The sequence below is a fragment of the Lepisma saccharinum genome, chromosome 2 (genome assembly GCF_977018435.1).
Source record: "Lepisma saccharinum chromosome 2, izLepSacc3.1, whole genome shotgun sequence".
In the NCBI taxonomy this organism is placed as follows: domain Eukaryota; kingdom Metazoa; phylum Arthropoda; class Insecta; order Zygentoma; family Lepismatidae; genus Lepisma; species Lepisma saccharinum.
The window spans coordinates 111,747,752-111,770,801 of record NC_139230.1 but is presented as its reverse complement, the minus strand read 5'-3'; the positions used below and the strand labels follow the sequence as shown (position 1 = coordinate 111,770,801).

Below are 23,050 nucleotides of genomic sequence, written 5' to 3'. Positions count from 1 at the left end.
AATATTTTTTTAAAAATACATTCCTGTATCGTAATAGAACTTCAAAATATTGTGGTTCAGAACTCAATTTCACTGAACGTGTCAATTAAAGCTCACATTTATTTGAAAGTCGGTGCTACCTTAAGCAGCCAGATTTTATACCTTAGTGCCTTTTGTCCCACCTTCCTCTTCCTGGGGGAAAACTTCTTGTCTGAGTCATATCCAAGATAACAAATAGGATTCTACTTTTCTTCCTGAAGTTTTTAGTAAGCTAAGAGTAATGAACGAGTAACAACTGACGTCGGCAAATCAGAAACTTACTGTGGCATTTAAAAATATGTTACATGGTACTTACTCACATAAGGCAACGCCATCCTTTAATCCTGCCGCAAAATCCAATTGATCTCTTATACCTTCATCTGGCCTTGGTATGTCCATTTGTCTTCCCACCATTTCTTCAACCCAGATCAGTGCTTCTTTTGCTCTTTCAAGGTTGAATTTTGCTTGTGCCTGAAAATAAGGAACAAAATTTGTCATTCTGACATGAACTTCAAAGTATCAAATATATCATTATTTCATTGGAAAACTAAAGTATCAATGTGATAACTAGACCTCGGATTTTTAGGTTCTAAAAAGTGTGCTTTTAGGTTCCTAAAATAGGTTCTAAAAATTCTAAAATATGTCCTAAAAATCTTTTTAGGCTCGAAAAATCTTGAAGTAGGTTCAAAAAACCTAAAATAGTTCAAAATTCCTGAAAAATGTTGATTTGGTATAGTCACGGGCAATGAAAATGGAAAACCTACATCCTGAAATACGCACTATTTTGCATAACGTTATGTGCGTTGCCTAACCCTACGTCGATGGCAGACTTACCATTGGAAATTTGCTATTAAAATCCACTCATCGCCGTATAGTTAGGCACCAATCTGTTTTCATGTTATCCACAGTCAAACTCCGCAATTTTGTCTGTGAGGATCATCTTTTATGCTGAAATTAATCTTTCAACAAAAACATAGTAAGTGGTGCAAACTTCAATGCTGAAATGTTAGTTTGCAACGCATGAATGCCACAAAGAACCGAAGTGACGCGAAAGTGAGCAAACCCACACAGATCAGACCACTTTGGATTGTACAGGTAACAGTGGCACCAGACATTTTGCTTTGTTCAGAGCTTTGAAAAATTACCAAGGACTTGGAGGAAGGGAAATCGACAGAGAGTATGTTTCAAACACGTTCGTCATTGAATTTTTTAGTGACCAAACAAAGCAAATGCCTCTGTGTGACATAAAAATCCTGGAAAACCTTTAAAAATATATAAAAACCTAAAAAAATGCTTCATTTAGGCGCATAAACTTAAAATAGGTTCTAACAAGCAAAATAGATTTTTTTAGTTACTATAAAACGTCATCAGTTGTTGCGTTTTTTAACGAAACGCTGACATAACTTATTATTTCTTACATACTTGTAAAGGAAAAAAATAGGTAAAAAACCTAAAATCCGAGGTCTAGTGATAACCCATGAACATGATGTCACTCTACGATACACTGTTGTAGAGTTAAGGTCTATGTTATGATAATGTTATATTCATATTAAGATTGTGAAGTAAAGTCTCGTTTCCACATTACCTACCGCCATCCTGCAGACTTCTTCGGTCTTCACAAAACTATAGTGTGCTTCAAAAGTCACTTATAATATGAAAACCAGCACACCGGATTTTCTACATTATAAAACTTCATCCATTGAGATATTTTGCAGTGCTTAACATTGTAATTTTACTCTACTGGTATATATAGGAAATGTTATAAATTAATAAATGACGGTGGTCGGCATTAGAATCGTTCCAGAATCGTGACATGTAAAAATAGTCGAAAACGACCGATATTAGTGTGGAATCCATAGTTTTCGGGGTCGCTAAGATGAATAGTAACAATCCCAAAGCCGTTCAACTCCAAGACACCTCTTGCACTCCTAGGGGTGGGGTTGGGAAGGGGGTGGCATGTAAAACGACCGATATTAGTGTGGAATCCTTTTCGGGTCGTTAAGATGAATAGTGACACTTCAATGCCATTCCACTTCAATACACTCCTGGCACCCCTAGGGGTGGGGTGGGAAGGGGATGACATGTAATAATAATCGAAAACGACCGACATTAGTGTAGAATCCATGGTTTTCGGGGTCGCTAAGATGAATAGTGACACTCCCAATGCCATTCAACTTCAAGACACCCCTGCAAAGCTTACAGGGGGTGGGAAGGGGGTGACATGTATAAATAATCGAAAACGACCGATATTAGTGCGAAATCCATAGTTTTCGGGGTCGCTAAGATGAATAGAGACACTCCCAATGCCGTTCAACTCCAAAACACCCCTGGCACATCTAGGGGTGGGGGTGGGAAGGGGATGAAATGTAAAATAAATCGAAAACGACCGATATTAATGTGGAATCCATAGTTTTCGGGGTCGCTAAGATGAATAGACACACTCCCAATACCGTTCAACTCCAAGTTTATTTTACACTATAGTTAGAATTCATTATTTTCCTGTCTAATAGAAGATTGGGATAAATAAATACCCGGGCAACGCCGGGCAATCAGCTAGTATTTTTATAAAATAAAAGAGTTTGTCAAAGGTGAATGATGCGAGAGTTTTTCACAATAGTGCAAGCGTAAGAGCGCAGCTGTTTGGAAGATGAAAATGTATACTCGAAAAGACGCATCTGTTTTTCAAGTGTACAAAAGAAGATGTAATGAAAAGTGTAAAGCGCAAGGGAACCCGATAGAAAAGGAATTTTAATGAGAAGGTCTTGTAAAGCGAAAGAGAACCCAGTAGAAAATAAGATGTAATGAAAAGGATTTTGTAACGCAAAAGAGAAGTTGTGGTATTGTTACCCAGTGAATAGTTTGCCTATGTAAAGGATAAAAGAAAAAGAAGAACATCGGGTTTTTCAAATGTACAAAATAAAGATTTAATGAAAAGGTTTTTGTAAAGTGAAAGAGAAGCCGCGGTATTTATTTATTTATTTATTTCCTTCAACAGAGAAATTTTCCCCTTTTACAGAAGGTAGCCAATAAAAATACAAATAAAAATAGAAATACATAAACAAGAGAAACACATAATATAATACAGTATTGTTACTGTTTGAATAGTTTGCGTTCTTGTAACGCGAAACGGGGAAAGGCGATGAAAGAAAATGACCTTGAAAGTGTTTTTGCGTGGACACAATAAGAAAGATGAGGTATACAGAGCGCGGTAAGACTCGAGAGTAAGGAACAAGGGGTCGAAGGACGGCGGTGCACAAGGGTAGGTAAAATGACCTTGAACGTGTTTTGTGAGTATATAATAGGACAGAGCCCATATATGGGACACGGGCAGACTTGGGGGAAAGGAACAAAAGAAAGAAGGACGGTGTAGATGTTGTTTTGAACTTACAAGGGTGTTACTGAATGTTGATTTCCTGCTTTAGCAAGAAATGGGTTTAATGTAGTTAGGAGAAACAAGTCCGCACAAGTTTCGAGTGGGGGGGGAGTCGAAAATTTAATATCCAATCAGAACAAAGCGCGGGTTTTAGGCTGACCAATAAGAGCGAAGCATTGTTTTTGGTCTATGTAACGAAAAGCGTGCGGAGAGAACGGGTAATATTTTGTTATGCTCCTTGAGGGGCAATAATTTGTATAAATAGTGTGAACGTTTAGATTGAGGCAAGAAGTTTCTTATTTTTTTATATGTTGAAGCTCTATGAGGTTACTGCGTAGAGTTTTTGTTGAGAGTTAGGATCAGTTTACAATTTTTTTTAGCTGGTAAGTACAGTAAAACCTTGTTAATCCGAAGTAATGGGGGATAAGTTGACCTGTTTAACGAAAGTCCGGATGAAATGAAATAACCTAAAAGAACAGTAGAAAGTGCATTAAAACGCAGTTTATAGCAACAAAACACGTTTATTATGGTGTATTTAAAGGCCATAGGCCTAAATACACTATACAGTACAGTACAAAGACTGCGGGAAGCAGAATTTCATCAGTGGTTGACTGCCTTTTCATTGGGAAGTTCTCTTGTTGACTTCTAGCCACATTTAAAACCTTGCATTCTGCTTTCTTTTTCTGTCCGGATTAAGAGAAGTCCGCTTATCGGATAAACGAGATTTTTCTATATATTTTTTCTATAGTTTCAAGATTTGAGTTTCTTGTGATCCCAATTTTTCCTGTGTAAAGTTTGAAATTTTAAATTTAAAGAAGATTTTTAGAAATTATATTGTACTCAGATAGTAACTACGAAGAAATCAAACTATTTGAGCTAATATTCTTAGGTTTATCTCTAAGATACAATAATTCTGAAGTTTAAAGGATTGTATAAATACTTTTTATCTAAACTAACGTTGTTACCTAGCAGGATCTATATGATATAACTAGCTAGCTCTCTAGCTTGCTTACCATAAGAAGCAACTGTCAGCCCGATATGACCCTTCGAGCAGTGGTTTAGACGTCCCTGGCATACGCATATGTCCTAATCCCACATTTTTATTTGTACCGACATGTCCGCTGGGTACAAACTGGAAGCAGCCGATTTTGTCATCGTTAGCCCAGAAACGGCCGAGATCCGAAATCAGAACGAGCTACTTTCTGAGCACCCTGCACCATAAAAGGCCTACCCCGGCGTGAAGTCGGACATATATGATATGCCTGATTTAAGAAACCGCATAATCCTGCATTACAGGTGAATTTCTTGAATAAATCATAAATTGATCATATTACTATATAATTTTTATTTTTCAAATTAAAGACTAAAATTGGTAAAAAAAAATGAAGATCTTATTTATAGAATATTCAAATTTTAAAAAATAAAAATTGGACTCGCTTGATAAATAGCCGAGATTGATTGATTGATTTGCTTTATTTTACTTCGCTTCTTGTGCCACTTTTGGCTAATTTGCGAAGATGGGGATGAGTCATGAAACTGATGAATGGACACTCACAAACATACATGACCATTCAGGATTCGAACCCGGGACCCCTGGCGCCGTAGCGCGATGTACTAACTCCGCCACTGGGGCCGGCTGATAAATAGCCGAGAAACAAGCAATATGAAAATACGAAATCCACCATTTTCAGTCCAATATGGCAGCTAGATGCCAAAATGAAACAAGGTTTTTAGACAACTTGGATTTGCTCTCTCCATTGATGCTAACAATGACCAAATTAGAAGTGTCAGTTTTTTAGATATAGGTTTCTGAAAATGGGTTCAAATTTATGAAGTAAATTTTAGGGGCGCAGATAGGATACAATTTAAGCAGCTTTATGGCATGGCCATGGCCCATGAACAGCCTCTGAAAGCAATTTATTGAGTAGTGACAGCTTGCTTACTGTTTAGGGCGAATTCATCACAACATTCGTATATGCCACGGCCTTGAAAAAGTGACCTTCACAGCAGCAGCCCTGGAGCACCAACAAAACTACTTACAAATCTGATCATTTGCAGGTATCCATGTGGGATACTTAAGCACAAACTGTAGAAGTTTCATCAAAATTGAAGATGGTCGAGCAGGGACCATATCTGAATTTAGGCCACTTGACATGGAATGACACATTTTTAATTTTATCAGTCATGCAGTACATATTTTCCCACAGAATAAATATTTTACTGTCAAATAATTGAAAGCTAGTTAAGATCCTAAAGATTTGAAAGCAACATTTTATAATGAATTTAAGAAACTGGAAAATTCTTCTATATGAATGTATTGTAACACATGACATTGTAATAAATTTACAATTTCTTTACATTCTGGCCAATTCTATAAACGTAAAAGTATCTAGTACCATTCGTTTTACATTCTGGCCAATTCTATAAACGTAAAAGTATCCAGTACCATTCTTCAAAATATTGATTTGAGGCATCAAGGAAGTACCAATAAGACCACTATACAAGGTAAAGGTTCTATAAAATGGCACTAACCTAATTTCTTTCCATAACGATAATTCCAAATTTTATGATCAGAAATACTCACAATGGCATCAACGCAATTGCAGGAAATTCATCAGAATGTCCAAGAAAAACGAATAAGTAAGACCTGCTATAAAAAATACGATAGGAAAAAAGCAAAATGAAATGTTATCACTTTCGTAGCTATTGTAACGGAATAGTAGACTTGATGGACATTCACAAAGGACATCCACGTCGAGACCTGAACCCAGGAACTTCGGTGACTTTCAAAGGATGACCAAAACGTTTGCCTATCGTTGTTCGAAGACTGAATAATAAACACCAACCTGTTTCTTATTATGATTTCTCCATTTGGTGGTCCTTAAAAATTATGCGAATGAGGTCTGATGAACAATAAAAAGTACTGATAATATCCGAGGGTCCGACGTATACAATCACGCATCCATAGAATGTGAATACATAAGCTAGTTCAGTCAGTGTGTCATATCAGTGAGCATTAAACCTGAAATCATAAGTGAATAGGTAAAATCATGATCTTATATTTTTATCTGTAGCAACAAAATCGCTGAAGTTGACACAAACCCAACATTATCTGAAAATTAGACTCCGGAGGATGAGAGAGTGCGAGATAAACACACACCTATATTCCGTTGCCCCCTGCTTCAGTTATCATTCCTTATCAGTAGGGTAATCGGGTATGTTCTGCGCCATACTTGGTACGAGGCCTATTATTTGTATTAATATAAGCACAATATAAAACCTATTTTGACGATGTTTTTGTCGATTTTATACTATTGCAAATCTGTGATTTTTCATCTCGTACTTCGTACGAATGGTACGAGGCCTATTGTTTTTATTAATTTAACCACAATGGAAAACCTATTTTGATAATGTTTTTGTCGATTTTATACTATTGCAACTCTGTGATTTTTCATCTCGTACTTCGTACGGGTGTCATAATTTCTTTCGAGTTAAAGTACGTAACGCCTACACCCACCCACACCTACACTTACACCTACACAAATTTACTTCCGGTCTACTTCCGGTTTACTTCTGGTTTACTTCCGGTCCACTTGACAGACACTTGTGAGTTTTTCCAGGTTTTTTGTTGTTTTTTTAAGTATACACCCACGCCCACCCACACAAATTTACTTCTGGTCTACTTCCGGTCTACTTCTATTGTCTCTGGAAATTCTGTATAAATAACATAGCCGAAAATTTTGTCGTAATGGCTAAAATTATTTTATTTTGAAGTTGGTCAAGTTGTTTTTTCATACAGATTGAATTTGTATGAATTTGTATTTGTATTGAATTTTGTATTTTTTTCGGAGAAAATTTATATATAAATACCAGAGCTGAAAAAAATATAATTATAACTATTGTCTTTTTTAAGTTACATTCTATCAATTATCGTAAGGTTAAAATTGTCTTTTTGAATCTTGACTTGATTGTGCGTCTTATTGTTATTTACTTAAAGCATATTAAAAAAAATGTCATCTACCACTTTCATCGAATGTGTCATTTGTGGAAAATTCATCTCCAAAACTAATATTAGCAAGCATAGGGCAAGATGCATTGAAGCAGGTTCGAAAATAAATCGTTTGTTACCTACTAGGCCTTGTACTCAATGCGAAAAAATAATCATCATTGCTAATTTAAGTAAACACATGAAAAGTTGCAAGACATCAACTAGACATGGAACATTGAAAAGAAAAATTGATCATCCTGAAACTGAAGCTTCTACTTCTAAAGAAATTAAGATGTCTAATGACCAAAAGCCGATTAGATCTGCATTCAACGACCAACTACAGGATTTCTGTTTAACCTCGAACCCACGCTGTGATATTTCTAGTTTATTGAGTGAAATTAAAACATCTATCATAAATATTCTGAAAAATAAACTAGAAAACAACTGCATAAAAGTATATGTTGATCTAACTTGTGAATATGAGAAACCCAATGGTACAAGAAATGTTTTCTTTCACAAAACAAGAAACCAAGTTCTTTATTTGGCAGACATTGATAATTTGAACGTTTTTTCTCTAATCTTACTAGTGAATTGATTAGGAAACACGATGAGTTCGAGGCTAAGGGATCAGGTTGGTCTCTATGCGGAAGTCCTCACAGGTTAATCGCTTATGTAAACAAATTTACACCTTTTTCTGCTTCGAGCTACGTTCCACTTCCGGTAGAAATTCAGCATAAGAAAGCTGTGCTAAATATTTATAACACTGACGGTAAGTGTTTCATATGGTGCATTTTAGCAGCGCTTCACCCGGTTTATCGTTCAAATCATCCATATCGAGTTAGTCACTACACACAATATATCGATGAGATTGAATATGCTATGACAGGCATCGAATACCATGTTGCTATTTCCGACATAACAAAGTTTGAAAACAGGGTACGAAATAGAGAAGGAAAACGATTACCTATAAATGTATATTCGTATAATTCAGTTACGTATTTTGTGCATCCTGTTAGGATAACTAATATTGTTGATGACGAAGCTATGGAAATTAATCTGCTTCTTATTGCTGACGATGATGTTTATCATTACACGCTAATTCGTTCACTCTCCCGCTTAGTCAGAAGCCAAGCAACCAAGCATTGTGCACACATCGAAATTTGTTCAAGGTGTTTAACCGTATTCGAGGATCGTGACCGACGTAATTACCAAGATATCCAAAATCAAGAAATTGCCAAACAAAAACTTGCTGAACATAAAGTCTACTGTGGAGTCAACAGACCGGCTCGCATGTTGATGCCCAAAGCAAATGAATTCGAAGAATTTAAAATGCACAAGGCCTTGTTGGAACATCCGGCCATCATCATTGCGGACTTTGAGGCTTTTCTCAAACCATTGTCTTATTGCGATCCGGATCCAGAATTTTCTTCCACAACACCGTACCAGGTTCATGATTCAAATAGTTTTGGACATGTTGTTGTTTGGCAAGATAGGATAGATAAACCATATATATATCGCGGACCGAATGTCATTGAACTCTTTATCAAAAAGATGGGGGAGGATGTTGAGAACATGGGCTTCCACAATGCTTCCACTATCAAGCGATGAACTTCAATCTTACAATAACATTGAGACGTGTCCAGTGTGCGATCAACATTTCACGAATGAGAATCGGAAAGTATTTCACCACAATCACTTCACCGGAAACTACATTAGTGGAATATGTAACACCTGCAACCTCAAGATCCAGAAGCCCAAATTCGTACCAATATTTTTTCAGAATGGATCCAATTACGACTTCCATTTCTTAATTAGAAATCTTGGATACGATACGCAAAAAATAGATATTCTTGCTCAAACGAATAGCGTTATATTTCTATAAGTAAGAAAGTTAAGATTCAAGCAACGAATGAAATCATAGAGATGAGGTTTCTAGATTCTTTTAGATTCCTATCGGCAAGTCTCGATGCTTTAGCGAGTAAACTTACTGACGAACAGTTTAAAATTACAAAAAGCTAGTTTTCCCAACCTACACCTAGAGCTGATTAAACGTAAAGGCATTTATCCTTACGAATATGTAACTGATGAATCTAAATTTGACGATGACACTCTCCCATCTCAAAAAGAATTCTTCAGTCAACTGAAAAAAACCGGAATCACGAACGAAGAATACGAACATGCGAAATTAATATGGAAGGAATTGAGATGCAATACTCTCGGCGATTATCACGATGCGTATCTCAAATTAGACGAAACAATACTTGCTGATGTTTTCCAAGTGTTTAGAAAAACAGCAATAAATATTTATAAATTAGATCCAGCATACTTCTACAGTCTTCCTGGTTTGGCGTGGTCTGCTATGTTGCTCCAGACCAGGATCAAGTTGGAATTGATATCGGATGTGGACATGTTACTTTTTATAGAAAGGGGGATACGTGGGGGGATGGTGCAATGTTCGCAGAGATACGCGGCAAACAATATTCACATGTCTGAGAATCAATACGATGCAAATCGACCATCGAATTACATATTTTGCGCTGACGTAAACAATCTCTACGGGTTTGCAATGATACAGAAACTTCCATAAGGAGGATTCGAGTGGCTGGATCCTACTTCAATTGATATTAATCGTTTCGACGATCGTGAATTTGGTCTGTTCATTGAGGTGAACATTGAATTTCCAAATACTTTGCATGCTACTTTTTCCGATTTGACTCCGGCTCCAGAAATTAAATGTCCACCTGATTCTAATCAAAGCAAGCTTATGTTAACTCTGGAGAGAAAAGAGAGATATGTCGTCCACTACAAGAATCTCCAGTTTTTGATTGGGAGGGTGTTCAGGTAATAAATGTGAGAAGAATTCTCAAGTTCAAACACTCTGCATGGTTAAAATCTTATATTGAGACCAACACGAGATACACAATAGCTGCCATTTCAGAATTAGATAAAGATTTTTATAAACTAATGAATAATGCCGTTTATGGAAAGACGATGGAGAACGTCAGAAAGCATGTACACATAAAATTGGTTTCGGATAACAATAAATGTAGAAAATTAGTATCTGATCCTAGATTCAAATCGCGAAAAATTTACAATGAGAATTTAACACTTTTTAATCTAGATATAAAATTGATAAAATTCAGAAAACCTATTTACGTTGGCGCAACGGTTCTCGACTTGTCGAAACTGTACATGTTCGAATTTCACTATAATATTATGAAACCTTTTTATAATGATAAGCTGTCAATTTTGTACATGGACACTGATAGTTTTATTTATAACATACAAACATCTAACCTCTACGAAGATCTTAAACATCCTTCCATGCTTGGGTATTTCGACACTTCTTCCTATCTTCAACCCAACAGATTTGGAATTCCTTCCCACAACAAGAAAGTTCTCGGCAAGTTCAAAGATGAGTGTAACGGTGATATTATGGTTGAGTTCGCTGGTTTGCGTTCCAAGATGTATACATTCAGAACAGAGAGCACCATCACGAAGAAAGCAAAATGAACATGCAAAGAGACTGTGGAAAACAAACTAACATTCCAGGATTATATTTGTTGTCTTTCTTCACAGTCGAGGATACTTCGAGAGGATAATAGAATACAAAGCTCAAACCATGAGATTACAACGAATAAAATAAAAAAAACTAGCCCTGGATCCACATGACGACAAAAGGTGTATTCTCGAGTGTGGAATCCATACTTTGCCTTGGGGGCATTTTAGTTTAGAAGTTAATAATAATTGCAGTCAACACATGTGTAAAAAAATAAACCTAACATCAAACTAAAATTTTGAAAATAACAAAAAAAATCTAGACGTAGTTTAATTTTTTATATATTATTCTCTACTATACTATTACAATTTTTCTATCACTCTTTAATTTTTACGTCATAAATATATGATTTCTCCCCAATTAAAATTGCACTGCATGTAGTATTTTCCGGTAGAGTTTCATGAAATTCACGTATCAATTTTATATTAGTTCGATCATTTATAACTACTAATTTTCATTTCGATGCATTGATTAAAATCATTGGTCTGTGAATTATGAACTCATCTGGATTATAATACATGTCTATGCTACCTTCAGTTGCTCGTTTAAATGCACTGTAAGCTTCATATAATTTTAAATAATCTTGTTCTGCAATGTTTAAATTGTAATTTTCACGAGGAAATACTTCATTTCTGCCATTCTTCAGATACACATTTTTAACTTTACAATTACCAAACTGGCTGCTATCCTTTTCCTGATTGTCATCTCTCCCTGTCTGAAACAGCACAGCTACAAACTCTGGCATGTCATATTGCAAAGATTGGAACTGATTAGTAAGGTCAAATTCAAACAATTTACCCTCCAAAGGCTTCTGAATGCATTGATAAGTATACAATTGAATCGGAATTTGAGGATTTTTCAAAATGTTGGCTTTGTATTTGAGAGCATAATTGGACTCATATTCAACTATAGGCATTCGTAACTCCATAGACTGGATCACACATTTCGCAGCTTCGGGTAAACTAGCCTCATTAGCTGTTCCATCTGCATTCAAAGTTTTGTATCTCATGATGGCATTATGATCACTGGGTGCTCTGCGAAATATGACACTCAAACCACCTTTCCACATAATTTCTTTATAATCAGAGAAATATCCAAACAGCAATCTCATGGGGAACAGTACTGTGTGACTTGTTTCTTGAATTTTTGTTCCAGCTTCGAACCCACCAACTTTATAATATGCACTCTCTGATTTGGACAGTTTCAATGTCCCTACTGTAGTGGATGTAATTCCAGGGCAATCAATCCCGTCAATCACTGTACCATGCCTTCTGACTTCAATTTGAGAAAATAAGAATGGAACAAAATTATCTATAAGTTTTATATTAGCCCCAGGGATGGGATATTCTTCACAATTACTTTGTTTTACAATATCAAATTTTATATACAGATCAGATCTATGTGGATGAATGAACCCATCGCCTACTGTGATTTCATACTTTATCTCTGTGTTGGGCTGATTCAAATGTGCAAATGTTCTTCTGTTTGGAGGGAAGGACTGTAATTCATAACTCTCGATATTTTCCATCTTGGTATTTATTTATATATTTTAAATATTTCTATTATCGCAGTGCTATTAGCATCGGCAAAATCGATGATCTCATTTTTCTCATTCGTAATTGTTATCTCTATGTAATTAATTTTATCAATAGAAACAGGGAAATAGACTGGTGGGATTGGGGAATAGAAGATAGGTTCCATAAATTCCGAATTCGGTTTAAATGTAGCAATGATACCTGTCTCCTTGTGACTGCCAATCGAATTTTCTTCTGCTTTGATAATCATACTTTTGGCAATGTTACAGTTAATATTCAATGTCTCTATAGCTAAGAATTTCGGTATAAATTTACATACGTGCCTAATACCTGGTTCTAATTTGCTATTGTTCTCAAATCCTAAAAGTTCCCCCATGGTAGATAAGTCCACTGTTTCATTGGTAGTTGCAATCTCTACTCTGTGTGTTACAGAATTTTGAGAAAGCAAGACAGTGGTTGGAAGTTCAAATTGTAAAGTAGATAAGTTATACTGTCCAGGAGGAATAATTATTTTTTCATTACCTACTAATATAGTATTGTTGTAGGTAGTTACATTCGGAATCAGATACATACTGTAGAATGCTCTCAGAGCTATGGATTTTGGATAGATAATATCATCGTGAAGATGTAGTTTCAAAACCGAAGTCTCGCTGGAGAGATGGAAAATTCCCATATTTAATATATAATACAGCTTTTTGAAATTTTTTTAATTCGATGTTTGGTATTTTATTTAAAATTCTGAGCATCGTAATGCAAACATGGCCACATATAATTTGATCGAAATCATGAACACGATCGTCGTTGTAATAAATTTTAACATGTTTCAAGTAACGAATTAATTCTGTAGAAGGTACCCCTCCGAAAGAATCGAAAATAAAAGCATTGTCATTTTGTTTATAATAGCATATCCAGTGAGTACCAACGTTTTCGGACTTGTCCAAATTCACCACACCACATTCTCGAGAGTGAGGACTACCATTAGGGAGAGAATCAGACATGAAAACCCCCTGAAGTGTTTAATTTTAAATATTTTAACTAAAGATTCAATGTCTTGGTTGGTAAGTGCTTCTTTTTTTTAATTTTCTAAGTGCTCTAGACTTCACACCGCTGACTATTTTTTTCTCCATGGCAAGATTATGACGCTTTTGCTCTTCTAGTTCTGCCTTATTCTTCTTCGAATCAATCCCAGTTTTGGCAATAGCAGCACTACCCCCAGCCAAGCTCCCAACAGCCCCCAATGCAGCCAGGATAGCTGGAATGCTGAATATGAATCCACCACTGTGCGTTTTCTTTCTTGCATTTTGCAATCGTTTTAATTTTGGCGTACTGAGTAATAATTTCATTCCGTTCCCTTTGGCTATACATTGCCTCTTCCTTTCTTGTTGATTTTTAGTTAAAATCGAATTAAGTTTTAAATTTTTAAGATCATGATACGGTATTTGGTACACAACTCCTTTTGGTTTCATGTTGTTGTTATTATTATTATATTTCAGTGTATTTATATTACAAACCCCACCCTATTTTTTGTTTTGTATTCAGAGCAATAGTTGTACCCAACGCTGTTATTTTTTCACCCAGTGATGCATCTCTGCTTGTTAATCTTCCAAAAGCTGCCTCTTCTAGTTTTTGATCAGCCACATGACGATCATTCAGATCTTTGTGTGTGTTGTATGCAATATCATGTTCTTTGCAAGCTGCATACAAAGGATTAATACCCCCGTCCCCTCTTTCTATTCGTTTCTCAAGTTTTGTACCAGGACCACAATATTGGTAACCAGGTACGTGTAACTGGAACGGAAGTTTATTAATAATATCATTCACTAAACCTCGACCCTCTGATATATTCCAGAATTTAGGAGGTAGAGTATTAATAATTTTAATTAAGTACCCTATACCTTTAGGATCGTTTACAATAAAATTAGCTAATTTGTCACTAATCATGTTTACAGTACCCATTTTCTCATTATGCAAATTATTGTTCCCAGCATTTTCCTCTCCTGCTATAACAAGCAACCTATCTATAAGTTTTCTCACATCGTTTACCCATACAAATTCCTTAGGTAGAGTATTGTATTGTTTTATACCACTACCGGTTTTGAGTTGATTCCAGATAGGTTTAATCAGATTTTTTTATTTATCCCCGCTGCTCGATTTTACACGCTTTTGACTAGCATCGTTATTTTGGTACAAAGCATCAGAGAGTGTCAAAATTTCAGAGTAACTTTGATAATCATCTTCTGTAAAATTTTTTGGTTGTTTTTTTGGTAATAAGCTCCCATAGCCCTACGGTACCAGCTGTTTCTCCCACTCAAATTAATTTTTATGTTGTCCCCTTCAAATGTTACTTTAGACTTACCAATTTTCCATACTACGCCTTCATTACCCTCCATAGTTGGATACAATCCAAATACTTCATCTTTTTCGAATTTTCCTGTACTCAAATAATCCCTTTCCAGGGGACCCAACTCGATTTTCTCTGATTCTTCTATAGCTGCTTTAGCAGGTGGTTCCTTAAGTACTAGAGGAGTGTGGATACTAGATAATGGCGTAGGAGGAAAATCTGCATAATTTTTAGCAATAAGAGGTACCAATTCATTGATGAGGTTTATATTTTGTTCTATCACACTCTTAATCTCCTTACCAAGAACACTGATTGCATCGATAATAGGTTGGTCTTGACGCTTGTGTTGTTCGTAAAAACCTCGATTCTCTGATTTCCAACCTTTGAAACGTTTGGACAAGTACTCTCGTAATTTCGAATTATCTTCTATTTTATGCTTCGTCATATTTTTGTTTTTTGATTAATGGTTATTTTATATCGTTTCAACGTTTAAAAAGTCGTTCATTTTATTTCTGAATTTACCATTGTTAGGTTTGCGAGTCATGTCGATAGTGAAAAATCCAAAATCGTTGCTGTTCCAACAAGATGAACAGAATTTTGAAAATTGGTTGTAATTTAAGTCTCCTCCCACATAATCATCGTATACATATTTCAAATTAGTATGATCTTGACGAAACAAACAGATTAAGTTTGTATTATCTCGTAGTAATTGTTTGGGAATTTTGGAATAAGTTTGAGCTAAATAAAAGCAGTCTATTTCTTTGTGACGACCCTGTGTAAAGAAATGTCTAATTTCATTCTGATTTTACAGAATAACATCATCGAATACCACAACAGAATTTTTCAAACATTGGTCGAGAGGTTTTATTGTTGATGCAAATGTAGCTATGTCCAGTCCCTCGTACATCTTCATGAGTTATTGGTATTTCGGTTGTTCTAAACTCTTTGAGAATACATACAAGTGTCTATTTTTCCAATCTAGCCAATTGGGGGCAAGCAAGAAATTATCAACCAGCTAATTGTTTTTTCCACAACCTGATCGGCCTGCAATGAGGCATCTTATGTTAGCAGGTAACAACTCTCTATTTTTCTTATTAGTTTCCACTACATCTGGTAAACGCTGTACCACATTCCATGTTGGTGTCAAAGAATCATCTGGTTTGCATCTATCCAAATTTTGTCTTGCAGACCTAGCCATTTCACATACAATTTATTATTTTTCTTCTTCAATATTTTCTCGATTAGATATGTATCTAGATATTTTGTTTTACTAAGTTCCTCTTCATAGAATCTCCCTTTCAATATTTTGTTACGATTATCTTTTATGACATATGTATTTCTATTCCCTGGTAAAACTTGAACCACTGAGAATAACTCCGTACTCCAATTTTTAGTGAATCCCTTCTCGAATAACTGTTTATATTTACTGACTCTTACCTGATCTCCTATTTTATACTTTGGCTTCTTGGTAGTGTATGTATATTTTATTACAATAAACAGTAGAAATCAATCGTTGCTCATCAGATTTGGTTACCTCAGCAGGTTTCATGCGAATAGTACTGTGTACTGTATTGTTGTAATCATGAACTAGCTCGGGTAAAATTTGCACCCACTTATAATTGCCCTGTAGAGTGAATTGTCTCCACATGCGATTTTTTAATGTTCTGTTGAATCGTTCCACTATACTAGCTTTCAGATCACTGTATGTAGAATAATGTTTAATATTATGTTGTTGCATTAACTTAGCAAATGTAGCATTGTAAAATTCTTTCCCTCTATCTGTCTGTAAATATTTTGGTATCCTTCCCTCACTGAATATCAACTTAAAAGCCTCGGTAACACAAGTACCAGTCTTGGATTATAGGGGAACAGCCCATGCATATTTGCTAAAAGGGTAAATTTCTCGTATCGGACAAACAGCTGAAATTTCATACTTCTTTTCATTTCAATATTCGTACTTACGTATTCTGTATTGACAAACATTGCTGAAGGTGACATTTCGCTAATTTCACCGAAAATAGCTATATTTGCGACATATCGAGTAAGTTTTCTTGGTTGCTTCTTCCCTTCCGTAACACGGGAAATGGCCGTCACAGTTTCACCACCGTAGTCCATATGCAATGTTTCAACCCCACCACGCGTAGAAAGTGCAAGATAAGCGAAATTGAGTGATCCGCGATTGGCACAATTGCTCATTATTTACCGGTGAGGAGGAATGTCGGAAATGTGTTCGGGAATGTAGTTTTGATCCATTTTAATGCGAATGCATGTGGTTTTCTACGAAAATCTATTTCCGACGAGCTATTGCTGCTGCCGCTATTTGCTTTCTGCACGAGAGCACAATACACGCTATTGCTGCTGCTGCTAGAAGCCGATGTTGTCCGAATGTCGGAAACGTGTTCGGGAATGAAGTTTTGATCCATTTTAATGCGAATGCATGTGGTTTTCTACGAAAATCTATTTCCAACGAGCTATTGCTGCTGCCGCTATTTGCTTTCTGCACGAGAGCACAATACACGCTATTGCTGCTGCTAGAAGCCGATGTTGTCCGAATGTGGGAAACGTGTTCGGGAATGAAGTTTTGATCCATTTTAATGGGAATGCATGTGGTTTTCTACGAAAATATATTTCCGACGAGCTATTGCTGCTGCCGCCATTTGCTTTCTGCACAAGAGCACAATACACGCTATTGCTGCTGCTAGAAGCCGACGTTGTCCGTATATGCTAAATTGGACGAAAGGAGTGCTAATGGAACCTAACCTAACAGGCCTAACCTAACCTAGTAGGCATACCTCGTCCCCGTGATGGTCCGTGGGGCTATCGTGAATTTTTAGGCTAACGTCAATGGTTTTTGGGGCTACCCGTGGATGGTTTGTGGGAAATAAGGAACAACAGTAAGTACTCGTTAATGTAAGAAATATACATTATTTTCGTTACAAATTCATTATTTCACCTAAAGAAATGTTCCGCAATGCAGAATGTTACGTTAACTACATTAACGAGTACTTACTGTTGTTCCTTATTTCCCACAAACCATGCACGGGTAGCCCCAAAAACCATTGACGTTAGCCCAAAAACTCACGATAGCCCCAAGGACCATCACGGGGACGAGGTATGCCTACTAGGTTAGGTTAGGCCTGTTAGGTTCGGTTCCATTAGCACTCCTTTCGTTCAATTTAGCATCAGCGCATCCTGCACACGTCATTTTCAAAACGTTGATCACGTTCAACCGATCATACGTATTTAAACGTGTGACCAGTTACATAAACGTATGTTTGGAAACACTGGCCCGGATTACGTCATCACGCACAGGCTACATCCACCTGGAAGTAAATGGATGCAAGAGCTCTCGTGCAACGGTCACACATTTATATCGAAAAAAAAAGATGATTAACCGGCAAAATTGAATGAACGATGCGAGAAAACACTTCCCCGAACTTCCACAACTATAAAGAAACTGCATTCGGTAAGTAATTTCTCCTGTAAATTTGACGAAATCCGTTTGTCCGATACGAGAAATTTACCGCTAAAAGTATCAATAACTGTAAGCATATATTTGTAACCATGATTTATCTTATCCACATTTTTTAAAGTCCCCCCCTTTAGACGAGGAGCCATCTCAATCAGATCAGCCTGGAAGAATTCATTTACACCTTTTGTTACTACACTTAATCGCTTGTAATTGCGACGGGCTGGTTTGTGTAATTCATGAACTATATCTTGTCTTGACATCGAGTTCGAAGTGAGAATATCGCATAAAATGGATGTCCTCAGGGTATAACCGCTTTATATCAAATACTAGCTTGTCACCTATTTCAATATCAAAAACTGATAATTGTTCGTCGTCATGTACTTCATATTTATTGATAGACTCATCCCAGTATGCAATAGGTATTTGAACTGCCTTGTGTATACAATCTTTTCGCACTATAGTAAACTGAGGAACTTCAATATTTTTTCCATGTTTTAGAAAACTAAACTTCAGAAATCGTAAACTACAATCAACAAAAAATTCATGTACCTGAGTGTACGGATATAATTTGTAAACATTGGCAGCTTTGGCGTACGTCCAGTGCCCTCGAGCATTTGGAACACTTTGTAACCTAACAATTTCCATAGAATAAAATTGACGAGTATCTACGTCATCTAGTCTGCTTAATACCGATTCCAAGTGTTCGTTGATAGTACGAACCAACTCATCGTAGCTAGGTTTGATTTTACATCAACATACAGTTGTTTATATTCCTCTTTGAGATCGTGAAGTTTAGTAGCAAAACCTGATAAAGCAGATTCTTGACTTGCTTCAAGAGTAGTAATTTGTGACGTAATATTAGAAATAATCTCTTTTTCTACAAGTTTCAATTTAGAACTCTGGGTAGCAAGATCGTGTACTTGACTTCTGATTCTGTAAATAATGCATGTAGTTCGTTAATTATTTGATTGTTGGGGAGAGTGACAACTGTTTCTCTGATTTGCGCAATTTCTGCTTGAATGTTTTTGATATCCTCAGATTATAAAATTCGATGTACTGCTCTCCTCATAGCTCTGATTTCCTGAGAAGTAGGCAAAGCAGCTACAGTATTCTGAAGTGTGGTGAGAGTCAATTTTATAGCATCGAGTTCTGTTGCATCAGCTGCATTTTTCAAAATTTCATGCAGTTGCGTTATGTCATCCTGCGTAGGTGTAGACTGTTGCAGTGTTTCTAATTTACGCTGAATGTCGTCAATAAGATGATGGAAGTGCGATAATTCTGATTCAGTATTCAAGCTTTCAAGCTTAGTAACTTGCTGTTGATCTATAGCTAGAATATCAGTAATGCCAGGCAGTTTCGATTCCAGAGTTTCCTGTACACTTGTTAGCTCATTTCTCATAGTTGCCATAGTATCTTCTATGTAGCTATGGTACCTTGTATCTTCCCAAAATCTTCATAAGTCTCCAACTGCAATTTGATGCCGGCAACGCTCCGAGCAATAGCATTTAATTCAGAAGATGAAGGTAAATTATTGATAAAATCTTCCAATGTCTGTAGTTTCGATTGAACTTCTGTTATAGCGGTATGCAGTTCATCTGTCTGTAATTCAGATTTGATACTTTGCAATGTAGGAACTTCGAAAGATTGAAACTGTTCTTGCAATTTTGCAATACTAGCATTTACCTGCACATATTCTTCTTGAGTTTTGATATTCTGGATGATGGTTTGCAGTTCGGTACGAATACTATTTGCCTGGTCATTTAATTGCTGTTTCAGCTGTTCGGTATTCGTTCTCTGGATTTGTCTCAATTTATCAAGTTCTTTTTTCAAGTTGGCAATATTCTCTTCTAAGTTCTGAAGATTATCTATTGAAGCTAAATTAGTATACTTCTCAAGCAAAGATTTGAGTTCTCCATCAATTTTTACTATAGGATCAATCAGTTGAGTTTGAAGATTTGTAATCTCTGCTTGAATATTTAGATTTAGCGAATTCTATAATATGAGTAAATCTGATTTCAGTTTCTTTAGACGTGCATCTAAACTAGCAATCTCGCTTGAATTATCTGGAATCTCCTGTCGCCTTCTATTACCAAATATATCCATGTTTTTTTGTTTTTAGGTATTTTATATATTAATAAGAGGATAGATTATTCTTATTTCGACAAACAGAGGAATAAATTTATCATACTCTCCAATTATCTCAGCATACAAAAATTCACCAGCATCCACATCATAAGACGTATCAGGAAGTAATGTACTATGTTTAATTCTATACAAATTTCGACCTATGTGCAAAACTGCCGCATTGGGTGGTGAAACGTTTATTTGAATTTTCCCACTAACAGGTAACTTATATGATGATAAGTTATTATTAAATACAAATAAGTGCTTTCCAGTATCCTCGTCAACATGAGACCATATACTATTCAAATGAACAAGAAGTAACCCTTTCAATTGATGATAAATTTCTCTCAAGACATCCATGTTCACTTGAATTCTCTCTACAGGCTGATTATGTTGTTGCTTTTTAAACCCAAAAATATTCATGACGTTTTATTTTATATTAGCTATTTTTTTATTATATATAAAATATATATTTGTACTAAGTATAAAAAATATCACCCTGTGCTTAGCACATGAAAAAAATTATGAGCAGCACTGCAACAACGCGTCCGCACTCTTCAAACACTCTCACGATACTGACTGACCTGTAATGCTTTCGCATTTAAATAACCTCAGCGCAAACCGCGTTGAAAACATCACAAACAGTGAGCCAATCAGAAAACACCCATTACGTCATAATCCAACCAATCAGAAGACACCCATTACGTCATAATCCAACCAATCAGAAAACAACACATCAGATACAAGGTCATCACAATATTGCGTAATAACTTGTTGCGTAACATGATGCAATAGTTTACCCTTACGAGCCATCGCAATGTAGCATAATAACTTGTGCGTGTGTGTTGGTGGGTGGGCGTGGGTGTGCGTATGTGTGCGTAGGTGGGTGTAAATGTGTGTAAGTGGGTGTAGGTGTGCGTGGGTGGGTGTAGGTGTGCGTGAGTGTGGGTGTGAGTAAGTGTAGGCGTGCGTGGGTGTAGGCGTTACGTACTTTAACTCGTAAGAAATTATGACATTCGTACGAAGTACGAGATGAAAAAACACAGATTTACAATAGTATAAAATCAACAAAAACATCATCAAAATAGGTTTTCCATTGTGGTTAAATTAATAAAAATATTAGGCCTCGTACCACTCGTACCAAGTACGAGATGAAAAAACACAGATTTGCAAAAGTATAAAATCAACAAAAACATCGTCAAAATAGGTTTTCCATTGTGCTTAAATTAATAAAAATAATAGGCCTCGTACCAAGTATGGCGGAGAAGAAATATGATTACTCTACTCTTATCAATGAGTGTCAACATTTCAGATACTGTGGAGTAGTTCTTAGCGTAAAATCAGCCTTCACTGTCCGTTGAATGTGTACATGCATTAGACAATTAAATCAATCACAAATATCATTTTCGATTAAACCGCAAAAACAACCTCGTCTTTGCACATTTAAATAAAATTTATGTTCTCCCAAGTTTACGAATCGAATACAGGTGTCAATATTTAGCATTTGAAAGTAACAAACTAGTACTTGTAATGTACGTGTCGTTACGTTTTCGAATAACTGTAACTGTAAGTAAATTACTTCTTTAATGAGTAACTGTAGCTGTAACTATGTTACTTTTTGTGGTAACTATTAACGTAGTCAACGGTTACTTTTATATTTACTTTTCTTTACGTTTTCAAATGCATGGATATTTTCTTCTTTCAGCTTTTGTCATATGTTCTGAAAAAACGGCCACGCAGAACTAAGCAGATAGTTATTTTGAAACGGCAGATAACAACCCTCTGCAGGTTCCACTGCATTTACACTTTTGAACACGGACCAATAAAATCGGTGGCGTCTCCGAAACCGATATCGTCGAAATCAAATGGGCTTAATGGCACAGCTGCACACGTGGTCTGGCACCATAAATTTTCCCGAACGACCCGCAACAGGTCGGTATGCAGGTGGAGCTCCCCTCTACAAATCGGCAGTCGGACCAGACAGACGCACAGTGATCCAGGATGCCGAAGAAATCGGCAAAAATCTGGAGCTCGCTATTTGACCTCTCAATCTATACAAATGTTAACAATTTTAAGGGAAAATGGACAATTTGGGTCTAAAGAATTGACACGAGGTTGATTATTTAAATTTTTTATAAAGAAGTATAATTTATTTGAATTTGAATTTGAAATTTTGAGTGCGTCAGCACTTAGGCCATTTTGCACCAATCACATTATACGGGATCCAGCCCGTTACCATAACTAAAATATAACTGTAATGTCCAAGGATTAAAATATTCTTACTTGGGTTAAAAGCTGAGGCTGTAAAGGGGCACATAGCACACATAAGGACAAAACAGGACAACACACACACACAGCCCTACAGAGGATTATACTGGTCATAGGTCCAGACGCCAGAGCCTTGTTAGTCAGCACAATACAATCCAGGGTGTACTACGTGGAAGTGAAGTTGACAATTGGGTGTACTACATGGAAGGCTCACTCACCCCTTACACCCCAAGTATAAATTTGACCTCTTTCAATAAACATCTGAAAGCACGATAATACTATAGGCAGGGACGTAGCTAGGTTAATCAGTTTGCGGGGGCCCAAACGTAAGATTTTTTCTATCAAACTATTATAAATGAACAAACTATTTAT

At 36.2% G+C, this 23,050-nt stretch overlaps 1 protein-coding gene across 1 annotated transcript in view; it reads right to left on the bottom strand.

The window, feature by feature from the left end:
* LOC145984115 (myophilin-like) overlaps nucleotides 1–23,050 on the bottom strand; it is a 399,095-nt gene that overhangs the window by 219,169 nt on the left and 156,876 nt on the right. The window contains exon 2 of the mRNA XM_083117549.1: nucleotides 335–489. Within this exon, the coding sequence (XP_082973675.1) occupies nucleotides 335–489 (155 nt within the window). The remainder of the gene's footprint in view (nucleotides 1–334; nucleotides 490–23,050) is intronic.